This window comes from Delphinus delphis, chromosome 9, assembly GCF_949987515.2.
Source record: "Delphinus delphis chromosome 9, mDelDel1.2, whole genome shotgun sequence".
Taxonomy (NCBI): domain Eukaryota; kingdom Metazoa; phylum Chordata; class Mammalia; order Artiodactyla; family Delphinidae; genus Delphinus; species Delphinus delphis.
In genome coordinates, this window is record NC_082691.1 from 88419780 (window position 1) to 88435744 (window position 15965).

General features: G+C 39.1%; 1 protein-coding gene across 1 annotated transcript in view; it reads left to right on the top strand.

Moving 5' to 3' along the window:
• EXOC4 (exocyst complex component 4) overlaps nt 1-15965 on the top strand; it is an 814897-nt gene that overhangs the window by 749983 nt on the left and 48949 nt on the right. Inside the window, exons 16-17 of the mRNA XM_060020916.1 lie at nt 4069-4247; nt 7107-7266. Of these exons, the coding sequence (XP_059876899.1) occupies nt 4069-4247; nt 7107-7266 (339 nt within the window). The remainder of the gene's footprint in view (nt 1-4068; nt 4248-7106; nt 7267-15965) is intronic.

The following is a 15965-nucleotide window of genomic DNA, read 5'->3' on the forward strand; positions in this document are numbered from 1 at the left end:
TGTATGTACTAAAAGGACCTTCCGGTCATTCCTTAAAACTGTCCTCCATTCACACCCTCATGCCTTTGTATTGATATGTGGTCTTCCCATCGTCTGAGGTTGTAATGTCTATAATTTACTGTAAAAATACTTTAGCATTAATGGCTTGATTTTATTTTTCAACTAAGAGTTACTTAGTTTAAACTTCAACCACAGGAGCAATCAATTTCCCTAGGCGTGAATCCCACTCCAGGGTTGATCAACTTTCATTATACCAAAAATGTCACATTCTGGAGGGACTGCAACTGATGCCATTACTGGTATCCTGATCCAAGCCATATACTTTAATAATTAGCACATGAATGTCAGAATGAGCTTTTATTGGCAAAATTAATTATTAGTTGATTAGCAACTGTTAAGGTGATCACCTATCATGAAAATGAACTAGTAGTCAAGATACTTGGATTCCCTTCCATGAGCAGGTTATAAAAATATAGCACATCCTTTGTAAAACTTAGCTTAAAATGGTCATAGCTCTAAATGTAAAACCTCAAACTATAAAACTCCTAGAAGTAAATATAGGAAGAAATCTTTGTAACTTTGTTTGGGCAAAGATTTCTTAAAGCTGACCCTCAGAGTACCACCCATAAAAGAAAAAACTGGTAAATTAAACTTCATCAAAATTTAAAACAATTCTTTGAAAGACATTGTTAAGATGAAAAGACGAGCCAAAGATTGGGAGAAAATGTTTACGAAATGCATGTCAGCTTGTATCCAGCATATATAAAGAACTCTCAAAAGTTAATAATAGGGCTTCCCTGGTGGCGCAGTGGTTGAGAGTCCGCCTGCTGATGCAGGGGACACGGGGGACACGGCTTCGTGTCCCCGTCCGGGAGGATCCCACATGCCGCGGAGCGGCTGGGCCTGTGAGCCATGGCCGCTGAGCCTGCGCGTCCGGAGCCTGTGCTCCGCAACGGGAGAGGCCACGACACTGAGAGGCCCGCGTACCGCAAAAAAAAAAAAAAAAAAAAAAAAGTTAATAATAAGAAAACAAGTCAATAAAAAAATTAGGCAAATGATGTGAACACAAACATATATAGATGGCGGGACTTCCCTGGCAGTCTGGTGGGTTGGGACTTCGCCTTCCAATGCAGGGAGTGTGGGTTCGATCCCTGGTCAGGGAGCTGGGATCCCACATGCCCCTTGGCCAAAAAAACAAAGCATAAAACAGAAGCAATATTGTAACAAGTTCAGTAAAGACTTTTAAAATGGTCCAAATCAAAGAAAAACTTAAAAAAAAAAAGATGTATGGATGGCAAATAAACACATGAAAATATGTCCAGCATCATTAGTCACTAGGAAAATGCAAATTAAAACCACAATGAGACACCACTATACATCTATTAGAATGACTTAAAAGAATTTTTTTTAATTGATAAGCACTTGAGGACATTATCCTAAGAGAAATAAACTAGACAAAGAAAGACAACTACTGCATGGTATCACTTATATGTGGAATCTTTTTTTAAAAAAATCACAGAAACAGAGTAGAAAAGTGGTGGCTGGAGGATGAGAGAAATAGGAAGTGGCTGGTAAAAGGGTACAAATTTCAGCTCTAAGATAAATAAGGTCTGAGGATCTAATGTAAACCAGAATGACTATAGTTGATAACACTGTATTGTATAATTGAAATTTGCTGAGAGAGTAGTACTTCATGTTTTCATTGTTATAAAACAGAAACTAACACACCATTGTAAAGCAATTATACTCCAATAAAGATGTTAAAAAAAAAAAGGCTAAATATGTGAGGTGATAGGTGTGTTAATTAACTAGATGAAGGGAATCCTTTCACAGGGTGTGCAGATATCAAATTACCAGGGCAGGGCTTCCCTGGTGGTGCAGTGGCTGAGAGTCCGCCTGCCGATGCAGGGGACACGGGTTCGTGCACCGGTCCGGGAAGATCGCACGTGCCGCGGAGCGGCTGGGCCCGTGAGCCATGGCCGCTGAGCCTGCGCGTCCGGAGCCTGTGCTCCGCAACGGGAGAGGCCACAACAGTGAGAGGCCCGCGTACCACAAAAAAAAAAAAAAAAAAAAAAATTACCATGGCATACACTAAATATCTTATAGTTTAATGTCAATTATACCTCCATAAAGCTTAAATTTAAAAAAAGACCTGACAGCAGTTAAGTGCTTTTGAGGATGTGGAGCAACTGGAACTCTTGTACATTGGTAGTAGGAAAGCAAAATAGCACACAGCTGCTTTGAAAAACAGTTTAGCAGTTTCTTATAAAATTAAACGTCTATGTACCATAAGATGCAGCAATCCCACTTGTAGATATTTACCCAAGAAAAAGGAAATTTTATATTTACACAAAAACCTATACACGAAGCAGCTTTATTCATAATCACCCCAAACTAGAAACAACCCAGATGTCAGCTGGTGAAGGGTTAAATTGTAGCACATCCATATGCAGGAGGCCACTCAGCAATCGCTAGGAATGAACAGCAACACGGATAAATCTCAGATTGAAAGAAGCCAAACCCCAAAGGCCACATGCTGTATGATTGCATTTATATGGCATCTGGAAGAGACAAAACTGTGGGGACTGAAAATAGAGCTGTGGCTGCAGGAGCCTTGGGGTAGAAGAAGGGGTTGACTTCAAGGGTGGCCCAAGGGAACTCTGGAGGTGATGGTATTGTTCTATAATTTGATTATGCTGATGCTTATACAACTGGCTGCATTTGTCAAAACTCATAAAAGTGTACACTAAAACGGGTGAATTGACTGTTTGTAAATTATCTGTCAGTAAACCTGACTCAAAAAAAAGAAAAATTATGGTTAAGCCTATAGTTGCATCATTGGGGATGATGCCCAAGGCTGTGGCCATTTGTTTAGGAATATTTCTTGTTACCTGATGCCAACTCTAAGCATAACAGAATCCTAACTCTGAATTGTCATTATGTCTACTCCCAGTCAACCTTCCATGTCAAGATCAGACAGAGAACCTAAAACAATCCCTAAGCTTACAGAACAACCTGTTTTCAACTATGCCTGCCAATGGATGGTGCAGGGGGTTTGTATGTTTGTTTTTAATAAATACCTGTATGAGTGGTAGAATTATTTGGCCTGCAACGTCTTTCATTACAGCTTAATACAGAGGTTATGGAGTAGCCAATCCTTACGCATCTCAGAGTTCCTTGGCAGTTAATGATACCTACCAAAAAGAACCTAAGAATTTTACATTATCAGACTGACTCGGGGCATTTCAACATAGGAATGTACTCCTTCCTCAAGCTCACTCAGATATGTCCTCTGTGACCAGTATCACCTCCTGTTCTGAACCTTTCCTCTGCAAACTTCCATGGCACCCTGGGTACACATGCTTCTGAGTGAGAAACTGTCATCTTTGGGTCATTTTTTTCTTGGTCATCCCCATTAGGCTGTGGCGTCTTTAATGGCACAAACTGTGTCTTACATTCCCAGGGCCTAGCACAATTTCTAACACACTCATACATGTTCAGTAAGTGTTTGGGTTAAGTAATAGGTTAACAATGATAAATATAATATCGCCAGCCCCCGTGCTCTCTACTCTTTCTATGTAGTAGCTCCTCGGAGCACCTTGTGAGGTATGTGTTATCATCCCCATTTTACAGATAAGGAAACTGAGGCCTAGAGAGAGAAAGTAACTTGCCTGAAGTCACACAGCTAGTAAATGGCAATTGAAACCAGTTTCAAAGATCTGTGACCTCTGCCTCTCATTTTCACTACAACAGTATCTGCTTGAAAGAGATAATGCTTTTCACTCTATGCAAGCAATCTTGTCATGGAAAGGATTTTAGAGCTCATCTACTCTTCACCCCCAGTGTATGGATTAAACAAGCGAGGATCACAGAAGCTGACTTGTTTGAGATCACTCAGTTTTTCTATAGAGTAACTTAGAAGGCTTTCTGGTGAAAAGGGGGAGGGACACATTAAAATGTACAGGGCCACTGCTGTCTTAAATTTTGGGGTGCTCTGTCACAAGAAGATGGTTATTTTCATCAGAAGGAGTTATCACTAACTGCTTTCCCCATCCCTCTCCCTTTCAGGGTTCACTGTTTCCACTATCTCATCCCACTAGCGAAGGAGGGGAACTACGCCATTGTCGCTAACGTGGAAAGTATGGATTATGACCCTCTGGTGGTCAAGCTCAACAAAGATATCAGTGCCATTGAGGAGGCCATGAGTGCCAGCCTCCAGCAGCACAAGTTCCAGTATATATTTGAAGGTCAGACCCTGCCTCTGTCCCTGGGAGTTTGGGAGGAAGGAAAGGTGAAGGTTTTCCTGATTTTCTCTATTACTGAAGTTCAAAACTTGTAGGAAAAGGTTGTTGATTTTTTGTTTGTTTTTCCTTTTGGTTTAAAGCTGCAGTGCCTAGCCTCTGTGTGTGTGTCTAGGTAGGCAACAGTATGGCTTCCATCTGCTCCTTCTTCATAAGGAGATTTAATCCGAGGTAAGGCAGATGGCAGCCAGGCTGCCTCATTGACATGCTGCTCATGAGAGCTGGGTAAATTTGTAGAGTGGACCACAGATTAACTCAAGAGGAGCTCATAATGGAAAAAGAAACACACACACACCAAACAGAGACAACCCTGAAAGATCCCCTCGTTGGCTAAAAGTATCACTGGAAGAGGAAGGTTTCTCTCAGAGAATGAATTGTTGTCTGAAAAACACAGAAACCTCTGATTAGCAGCAGTTTTAAGAAGGCTGCATCCATAAATGCCTTCAGGGTCAAGCAAGTAAGGAAGGGTGTGAAAGACAGTACTTTCCAAAGGCATTCGCCTTCAACATTTAAAAAAATGCACCGCCAGCCAAGTCATTTTCATGATGAATTCCTCCAAAGGACCCCTTTTAGGATTTCAAATTATATCCCCTTTTATTCTTGTTCTGCTTGGTTTATATGTGGACTTGGGGGCCAAAAGTATCTGTGGCGTCTCACAGAATTGAGCCAGTGTCATTTAAAACAATTAAGAAGGTACTTAGCGCAAAGGATTGTGGCAGCCTAAAGATGGAAAGAGAGTGTCAACGCATGACCATGTCTTACTTTATGAAATGGTCCTGTTCTAGCAAATGTGGACCCCTTGCCCCCTAAAAAAATCCTGTTTTCCCATTAAATTATAGTGATGGAGATCTGTTCTCAAGGGGAGTATCCCTAAAAGACTTTAGCCAGAAAGTATGAAAAAAGGTTGGCTATCAGTCAGCCCCATGGCTCTGTGAATTGGAGACTGCAGCAATACTCTGTAGCTTGACGGTACAGGGCGCATCTAAGAAATCACTTTCCTGACTACGCAGAATTCCCTTCGGGCTCTTGACAGTGGTTCTTCCAAGCCCCACATATCAACATTCACATCCCAGAGGTTTCCTCTCATTTTGACCAGACATTTCTTAACATCTAATTCTGCTGGGCAGCAAAATCTTCTTGAGATACAGGTATAATCCTCTGACATAGAAGATATTTTAGCTATAAAAAAAAATCATAAATTTGAGAATTCCTATTTAAAAAGCTAGCTATCCCTCTGTGATATCACTTTCCAAATTCAAAAGGCATAACATTGAGTTTCCCAAGTTGGGGAGGTGGCAGTGGTCTCAGTCTTCTTGGTGTGTCAAGAAGGAGTATTTAATTTTTTTTTAAGGAGTATTTTAATCACAGATATTGTTTAGAATTCCTGATGTATAGTGATAATACAAAGCAGACCAACTTTTAATTGGGTTATTATTATAATTGCTTATACTTAATTGGTATATACATTTCTTTCTTTCTTTATTATTCTCTATAAGCATTGCATTGCCTCATAGCCTCCAAGTAGGGCAGACCACATTAAAGCACTGCAGAACAAAATTCTGCCTGAAGTTATGGGCTCAGGAGAATCACAGCAAAATAACCTAGAGATTTTTCACATAAACTGTCTTGCTTTAAATGTAAAATCCATGTGTGTGTTTCTTTCCCTTCGAGTGAAAAGCTTTTTACTTCACTTTCAAATAGTAGCACATACACACAAATCTGTGGTCTTGAAGCAACACAGGGTGAGTGTAGCTGAAGCAAGAGACAGTGCCTTCTCCTGTCCTTTTTCTATATTTATCCGAATCAAGGGAAAACTCATTCTGAAGACAGAAGGAGCCATTGACCCTGAAATTACGCCCTGAGATAAAAATAGTAGGCCGCTTGTGACTAGTCAGACTAACTTTAGAATTCTGGGGAGAACATCTTGCCAGAGTCCAACTTTGTAAGAAGAAGAGAAGAAGAAGGAAGAGAGGTTTACTTACTTCCAAGTATTTAGAATTAAAGTCTAACTTCTAAGAATGGTAACCCACATGGGCCTCAGGTTGTTCTGAACCAGCATTCCTCAACTTCATTACCTAGGGTAACCTGAATGGGACCTCTTAGTTTGTTGATGTACTACCCAGCTCTTTGCTGAATTTCATAGACCTTGAGAACAAATCACTTAACGATACCCCAGAGAAGTGCACAGGTGTCTTGTAGGAACTCCACAGTTAATGCATGATCTGCTTTTCCTTTGCACTTTGCTTCTGATTACATTCTCTCCAGTTACTACTTTAGAAGTATACTCTGTTATCAGTGTTGAGGTGTAGTACCATGAATGCCAATAGCCCATTTTCTTATTTTTACTTACGTAGGTTGCCAATCAACTTTTGAGCCAAAAGTACACCCCTATCTGTTTTGTAGGAGGAAAAGGAGACCAAACAGATCGTCATATTTACATGTGTTCTTCTCTGTTTTAAAATAACTGTACAGAAAAACAAGAGTTCTTTGCACTTCAGTAGTTTAAAGCAACCTGGCGTGTACTCTAAGCCCTGGAGTGGTGGCTTTAACTGTATATGGCAGCGTGGAGCTGCAGATATACCAGTTTTTCTGCCAGCAGAAAGTCTCCCCATTTGTAACTACTTGGGCACTGTCTAAATACTCTGAAATCATGGTAAGATCAGCTGGTCCAACCATCAGAAATAAGTTTTCCTTGGTCATTTAAATTTTCTGAGCAGTAGAAGAGAGAAATCCTATGTCGGTTTATGCAAGATGGCACTAATCTGTCTTCTGTTTCCTCCCCACTGCCCTGTGCTGATCCCTCAGGCCTAGGACACCTGATCTCCTGCATCCTTATTAACGGCGCCCAGTACTTCAGGCGCATCAGTGAGTCTGGCATCAAGAAGATGTGTAGGAACATTTTTGTCCTTCAGCAGAATTTGACAAACATCACCATGTCTCGGGAGGCAGACCTGGACTTTGCAAGGTAGGAGGAAAGATTGGGCTCAGTTCCTGTACCAAAGCCAAGGCCTCATTGTCTATCAAGTCATTTTTTAAAATGGGTTCTTAGTACTTAAAAACTTAGTTTAAAAAAAATGAGGGCTTCCCTGGTGGCGCAGTGGTTGAGAGTCCGCCTGCCGATGCAGGGGACACGGGTTCATGCCCTGGTCCGGGAAGATCCCACGTGCCGCCGAGCGGCTGGGCCCGTGAGCCATGGCCGCTGAGCCTGCGCGTCCGGAGCCTGTGCTCCGCAATGGGAGAGGCCACAGTGGTGAGAGGCCCGCGTACCACAAAAAAAAAAGAGAAACAGAAGTGATGGATGTTAATTAAACTTACTGTGATTATCATTTCACAATATATGCATATATTGAATTATTATGTTTACATCTAAAACTAATATGTCAATTATACCTCAATTTCAAAAAAAGGAAAAAAATGGAACAAATAGATGTACTTTGGTTATAGAGAAGGTAATTCTCTAAAATTCTATTGGATGTTTAACAACTCTTAAACAGGTAATTTTTCCTATTGTCGAACCTAAGTTCTTTTACTACAGAACTTTAGTAACTTTATTTTCTAATTGTAAAAGTAATATATACTCATTGCATAAAATATGTAACATAAAATATAAAGAAGAATATATAAACATTAGTCATAAACTTTTAATCTAGAGACTATTATATGTGATATACTTTCTCCTGGTTTTTGTACATGTGCTGTGTGTCTAGGTGAGTTCTCATGGGCATGCATATCATTTCTCTTTACAAAATTGTTAAAGGGTTTTTTACTCATTTAATTGCATTTTCCTATATCAATAATAATCTGTGAAAGCATGGTTTTTCCCATATCCATTAATATCCCTTGAAAGTATTATTTTTAACACCTGAACAAATGTTCCATGGAGTAAGTAAACCATAATTTAGTTATCTACGTATACGCAGACTTGTAGACATATGAATCTTTTACATTTTCTCTCATCCTAAATAACGTGTTGAATGTATTTTTACATGAATCTTTTTCCTCATCTCTTTTATCTTTCCCAGTTGAAAGCCATCCCCCCTTCTTTTTTTCATTGGGGGGAAAATGGTTACTCATCACTACTCGCACTGTTACTTTACGTAATTGAAGGTTCTTTTTTAAATAGCATTTTCACTTTCTCTCTTCTAGGGGTGCTGATCTCAGTTTTTAGTGTTTCCTTATAGTACACTTTTTCAGATACAAGAGTTAATTTTATTCTCTCTTCATATGGTATCAACACTAGCCATACCTTTTTCAAATCAGTGGACCTTTGGAGCTTTAATGAAAACTCAAGTTTTGAACAGGATGGATAATGATTATGGTGTTGGTGCTTTATTGACGATTATACCTAGATGAATTATTCCATGAACTCCTTTATGACGAGGAAGTCTTTTGTTTTTAATAGTCCAGAATGCTCCTACCTAATATTTAGTATTTCTGTGTTTTTTCACTTGATTTTTTGATTCTTGTAGAAGTTCAAGAAAAGTTGAAATAATTCTTGAGACACTTAAGGGGATGATGAAATGTGATATTACTTTGACAGTTATTAAGACATCTATGCTACGATCTTTGTTTTGAAATCGTATAACCAAGTATCTTCACTTTTAACCTGTCTTCTCCAATCTATCACTCCATTTGTTCCACTGCTACCCTGTTGTTCTGCTTTTCTGTCCTCCTTCCCTGTCTTTCTTTCTATTTGTGTGTGTGTTCATTAAATTCCCTATTTTAGGCTAAATTTGTTGGAAAGCGTTCCTTGCTCAGATTAGGGAAACCAGGTGTGACTGAATGCTGCATTTATGTGGTCTCTCTGATGGGGAATGATCTCATTATTGAATTAGTCTATTCATAATACCATTGACAAGGGGAAGATGAGAACATGGAGGCCTGAGGGATACAGAGAAGCATTACTAATTCTCTGAGGAATATAATTCCTAAATTCAATCAACCTTTTTTTAAATGATTTTTTTTTTATTTAGCTGAAATAAGTAAATTAACACAGCTTTTGGCAGACAGTATGGGGCCCAAACACATAGTAAAAACACTAGCATCTGAATAATGAAATGTTGACTGGGCGGTGTTGAGGTTGGCATCGATGGGCCGTATACCGGCAAAGCAATTCTTCAGCAAAGCCATGCCTTTCACAGTTGGATTTGGGAGTGGTATCCAAGGAAGTGGGTATAAGCTGAAATGTGACCTCTTGGGAGAGGTACTGCTATTACTACTCTTAATGGATTATGAGAGGAGATAGGCTAGCTTAAGTGTATAGCATTGGAAGATTCTGTCCTGATCTCAGCTCAAAAGACACATCTTTACCAGACTTGTAAGCTCCAGGAAGCCCAGATTTTTTGTTTCCTCAGTGCATGGACCAGAGTAAGTGCTCATTTTGTGTATTGGATGAATGACTAGGTATCAAATCAAGGCTTCTTTTTGTGGTAAAGAATTTGGATAATGACAAAGTTTAGTTTATCTTTAATGCCCTGAACGTTTTAACCAGCTGACGTGGGTCAGTTTTCTTATTGGCTTATGAGAAACAGAGCATCTCCCTTGCAATTCTTTCTTTGTAGAGAGAAAGTGTTACAAAAAGGAGTACTACATCCCTACTATTCATAGTCTCTTTCTCCTTCATTTTCTCTCACTCTCATACATACACATATACATAAACACACTTCATAGCCTTATTTTTTTCTGTTCTTGTTTTTGGTAGGGACAGGTTTTATGAAATGGGCTCTATCAATTCTACTGAATGTGAAGCTATGTAAAGTAAATATAACAGCGATACCAAAATAGCCAGAAATAATAGACTGTAGCAGCAGTGTGTCTCAGCATTCCTTAAGCAATGTCTAATCAAGCATAGACAGCATCTGTATTTCCAGCAAATCTCTGTAGGAATGTAATCTTCTAACACAGTAATTAATCACTAGTTGCCATGTGTCAGAAAACTTATTTAACAAGAAGTTGCAAGGCTCTTGTAGTTTTTTACTTTCATAGCCTTCCCGGCCAGTGGAAAATAGAACACTCCTTCCATAATAAAGAAATGAGAGGTCTGCACTGATTCCATTTATGCTGACTCTTTTACTCAGCGGTATTGTTGAGTAGTGGTAAACCACTACTCAGTGGTATTGTTGAGTTGTCTCTTTTTTCATACACACCTTTGCTCCAGCTGATCTCTAATAGGGATAAATCTTGGGTAAGCAAAGGATCAAGATAACCTATAACATGACCAGAATTGCAGAGAGACCCTGTCCCCTATGGTAATTTTCTCTGCTATGGTTTTGACCCAACCGCTGATTTTTCAGACTCAAAAAGAGGCTTTGTCCTGGAAAATCACTACAGACTAACTAGAAAGTAGAAGGCCTTTTTTTTTTTCCTGGTTGTTAATTAGATTTATTGTGGTGATCATTTCACAATACATACAAATATTGACTCGTGTTTTACACCTGAAACTAATATAATGTTATATGTCAATTATAACCCCAATAAAAAATCACTCTCTCTCTATATATAGATATATGTGTATATACGTAATATAGTTTTATGTACACACATCCATTTAGTTCTGTTTCTCTGGAGAATGCTGAAGAATACAGGCAATCACATTTTGTATTTTTAGATTCCTCATGAGAGAAGGTTGGCCATTCCTCAATATTCCATTGTTTTCCATGTTCCAATGTTTCCTGCACTGGTTTTCCATGTAAATTTCAGAATATCTTGGTTGGGAAAAAAAAAAGATATTACTCTGTGTGTGTGTGTGTGTGTGTGTGTGTGTGTGTGTGTGTGTGTGTGTGTGTATAAACATAGGCAGTTCATATACAGAGAATTTTCCAATGTAAAGGATCTTCATTATATTTAAACTCACACTCTTCTATGTACATCTAGAATACTCCTACCTGTTACCTGTTTTCCTTCACTTTTGCTCAGTAATCCTTTTCTTGGCTAGTTTGCTGACGTTTTCCATCTAAGATGTGCAACAAGATTGATGGCCTCAAACCTTCAACTTCAGCTTTCCTCCTTTTGCAAGTTAGGGTTGGGTTTGGGTCAACTCTGGGTCAAAAATATATTAAGTTAGTCTTTTCAGATTGTGTTTAGATCCATATATCAAGAACACACTAAAATTGAGATGGCTTCCCTGGCTGCCCTCTTAAACCATTCGACCTTTTAAGATTCTGTTAGCAAGAACACTGTGGTGGAAGTCAAAGCACTCTTAAGGTGCTAGAGTCTTAGCTTGGAGCTGTGTTACTTTAGGTAAATCACTGAACTTCTCTGATGAAAATTGCGCTGCCTACCTTAATGGAACTCAGGAACAGATGATATTGGATTTGGAAAATTAATTTGTAAGCTGTCAATGAATATCAAAGTGTATTAAATTTTTCTTCATTTCCTAAATAAATGGTACTTGATTTGTAGTACTACACCCTATCTACCACTTCCCATTTTCACATTAAATCAAAATTATAATCTCTTATATCCTTGTTGTTGGATAGTGAATAGACATACTGAAACGTCTAAGCATATTTGGAGACCTGCATTCCTTTATCTGCCCTATACAACTTACCTAGTGTAGGAACAAGCTTCAAATTTGGGAAAAGCTGCTCATTCCTCAATTCCATGGTAGGGTCTGAAGCATTCAGAGCAAACAAAAACGCAATTAGAGTGATTCTAGTGTGAGGTATAAAAGACCAAATTGGCAGCCTCTCTTTTCTCATTGAATGGTTATTAAGAAAGCCCTGCTTTTCCCAGCATAGGTACTCATCATCTATTTCCCATGATGTAGCAGAGATGATCACTCTTAGAGGGATACTAACCAAGTGATTTTGTTTTTAATGATGGGCACTCTCTGCTTCTAGATGCCCCACCCCTCTCTAGCCCCAGTCCCTCTTCCAGCAGCTCCAGGTTAGCTTTGAAGCTGTTCTATATATGCTGACTTAACCAGTGAAGCTCTATATCTCCCATGTATAGTGCCCATAATGTGAAGCAGGAGCATCTCCACAGAAGATACCAGAAAAATCTCACTGGTAGAGAAGGAACCATTTGGTACCCGGGGACCAAAAGAGAAAAAAAATCTTACCTGAACTGCCGCCTCTGAACATAAGTTTATATGGAGAAGTACAATACACCAATATTTGTTTAACTCAATAAGAGATTGAATCAAGAAAGTGAAAGACAGCCAATAGAGTGGGAGGAAATATTTGGATATCATATATCTGATAAGGGACTCATATCCAGAATATATAAAGAATTCTTACAACTCAATAATACAAAAACAAATAATCTAATTAAAGACCAGATAAAGATATCTCAGTAGCAATGAGCATACCTAGTAACCCGAATCTGGTTTCTAAGTACTATTCTTCAAAAAACGAAAGCAGGGATCTTGGGGGAAATGGCTGATTGTAGGACTGGAGCAGGAAATATACAAGATGAGCCTGGAGCATCTTGTAGTACCAGAAAGTAAGGAAGTACTAAAAACATGCACACACATAACACATTGTGTCAAAGAGGCACAGGAACCAACAGAAAGAGCTCCCAATGGCAAAGTTGGGATAATCTGAGTAAGAAAATAAATAAAGTAATACTGAATTATAACCCAAAGTATAAAATAAATATCCATAAGTCCATACTGATATAAATGATTGAATACATTGGTAAACGAGGAAGAGACAAATCTGTGCAGAGGCATTCCAAATAGATGATGTAGCTACCGTACTCTAAAGGTAGGGGAGGGACTTCCCTGGTGGCCCAGTGGTTAAGAATCCACCTGCCAGTGCAGGGGACATGGGTTCGAGCCCTGGTCCGGGAAGATCCCACATGCCGCGAAGCAACTAAGCCCGTGCGCCACAACTACTGAGCCTGCGCTCTACAGCCTGCAAGCCACAACTACTGAGCCACGTGCCACAACTACTGAGCCCATGTGCCACAACTACTGAAGCCCGTGCGCCTAGAGCCAGTGCTCTGCAACAAGAGAAGCCACTGCAGTGAGAAGCCTGTGAGCCTCAACAAAGAGTAGCCCCCACTCGCTGCAACTAGAGAAACCCCACTCACAGCAACGAAGACCCAATGCAGCCTAAATAAATAAATAAACTTATAAAAAATAAAGGTAGGGGAGCCAAACATTCCACTTCTTAAAGTAGGTTTCACATAGTGACTTCCTTCCGGAGAGTACATTTGGAATGGGGGAGAGTAACTTTATAGTGGAGAAATCTGACACACAGTATTTCAGTCAGGCAGTCAAGGTCAGCATCAACATGCATAAATCATGCATATAATAGAGAGAAAAAATATCAAAGAAATTCGAATACATGCACATCCTACAAAATACCTGTCCAGTACTCCTCCAAACTGTCAAGGTTATCAAAAACAAGGAAAATCTGACCAACTGTTGTAGCCAAGAGGAACCTAAGAAGACATGACAACTACATGTAATGTAGTATCCGGGATAGGATTCTGAAACAGAGAAAGGATGTTAGGTAAAAACTAAGAAAATGTGAATAAACTATCGACTTTAGTTAATAATAATGTATCAATATTGGTTCATCAGTTGTGATAAATGTATCATGCTAATGTAAGATGTTAGTAATAGGGAATCTCGGGGTAAGTTATATGGGAAGTCTCTGTTCTACTCAATTTTTCTCTAAATCTAAAACTATTGGGGAAAAATAAAATTATTAATAAAAAGAATAGGCAAAGGATTTGAATAGACATTTCTCCAAAGAAGATATATAGATGGCTAATATACACATGAAAAGATGCTCAACATTATTTGTTATTAGGGAAATGCAAATCAAAATCAAAATAAGTTACCACATTACACCCACTAGGATTGCTATAATCAAAAAGAGACAATAGCAAGTGTTAGAGAGGATGTGGAGAAACTGGAACATTCATACATTGCTGATAGGAATATAAAATCGTGCAGCTGCTTTGGAAAACAATTCATCAGTTCCTCAAAAAATTAAACATAGAGTTACCACATGACCCAGCAATTCTACTCCTAGACATATACCCAAGAGAAATGAAAACTTACATCTCCACAAAAACTTGTACACAAATTTTCATGGCAGCATTATTCATAAAAGCCAAAGAGTCGAAACAAGCTAGGTAACCATCAACTGATAAATAAAATTTGATAAATCCATACATACAATTGGTATCATTCAACTAAAAGCTAAAGTACTGATGTATAATACAACATGGATGAACCCTGAAAACTTTATGTTAAGTGAAAGAAGCCAGTTACAAAAGACCATATATTGTTTAACTCCATTCATATGAAATGCCCAAAATAGCCAAAGTTATAGAGGTAGAAAGGAGAGTGAGTAGTGGTTACTTAGAGTAGGTGGGTTGGAAGGAAATGGGGACATGGGTACAAGGTTTCCTTTTGGGGTGATGAAAATGTTCCAAGATAGATTGTGCTGACAGTTGCACAACTTTGTAAATATACTAAAAGACATTTAATTGTACACTTTAAATGAGTGAATTGTATGGTATGTGAATTACATCTCAATAAAGCTGGGTTTTTTTTTTCTAGAAAAGAAAAACTAATATAATGTTATATGTCAATTATACCTCAATTTTTCTAAAGGTTGAGCTTTAAAGCTTTGAAAATCCTAAATGTTAAGTCATAGGAAATAAGTAGCCCAAGTTTTTTACTCACATTAATGAGGAACTTTATAAAGGAAATATCTAATGCTTTTTTGAGTTCCCCTAACCCATCTGGAGAGAGAGGAGATGGAGGCAGAATTAATTTTTGGAGGAGGTGATACTTAATACTAATCTTAAATGAAATTATCCAGGGTAGGGAGAGAGCCATTTGGAACAGAAAGGGCAGTTAGAGTGACTGGAGCAGATGCTCAAGGAAGGGAGTGATAAAATAGGAGACCTGAGGAGAAATCAGAACTAGCTCAGGATAAGCGCCACCCTATCAGAGGCTTTCTCTCTACAGTTTCAAATCATGCCTTCTTCTCCCACCAGCACTCCCTATGTTCCTTACCCTGATTTACGTTTCAGCACGTATCACCATCTAACATATTTTATATTTACTTGTTTACTTGTTCCTCGCCTGTCTGTGAGCTCCAGAAGGCAAGGACTCTTGTTCACTTCTGTAGCCCTGGGGCTAAGAACAATACCTGGCATGTAGTAGGCATTCAATAAGTATTTGTGGAGTGACAACTTTATTCTGTTGGTGACCTAAAGGGCTTTAAGCAGAAGAGTGAGATGGTCAGGTTTGTATTCTAAGAAAATTATTTCAGTAGCTGTATAGGAAATGGACTTGAGGGCAATAAAGCTGGAGGCCTTGCTGACCAATTGGAAGGTGATTGTAAAGAGAGAGGTGTGTAGGGCCTGAACCAGATCTGTCCTGGTGGGGAGGGAGGAGACAGATTTGAGACGTATGAACGAGCTAAAATGTGCAGGATTTAAAGAGCGATTGAATGGTGAAGATAAAGAAAAATGAGTCAGGGATGACCCTCCACTCTCTGACATGGCTATCTAGCTGGGTCCCAGTACCATCAAATAAGATACGCCTACAGGAAGAGGGAGGAATAGGCTTTGTGGAAGGAAGATCATCGTGGACATGACAAGTGTAAGATGCCTGTGAGATTTCCGAGTGGAGGTGGCTCACGTGCAACAGGATGTGTAAGCTAGAAGCTTGGAGGAGAGTGAAGGACGGGA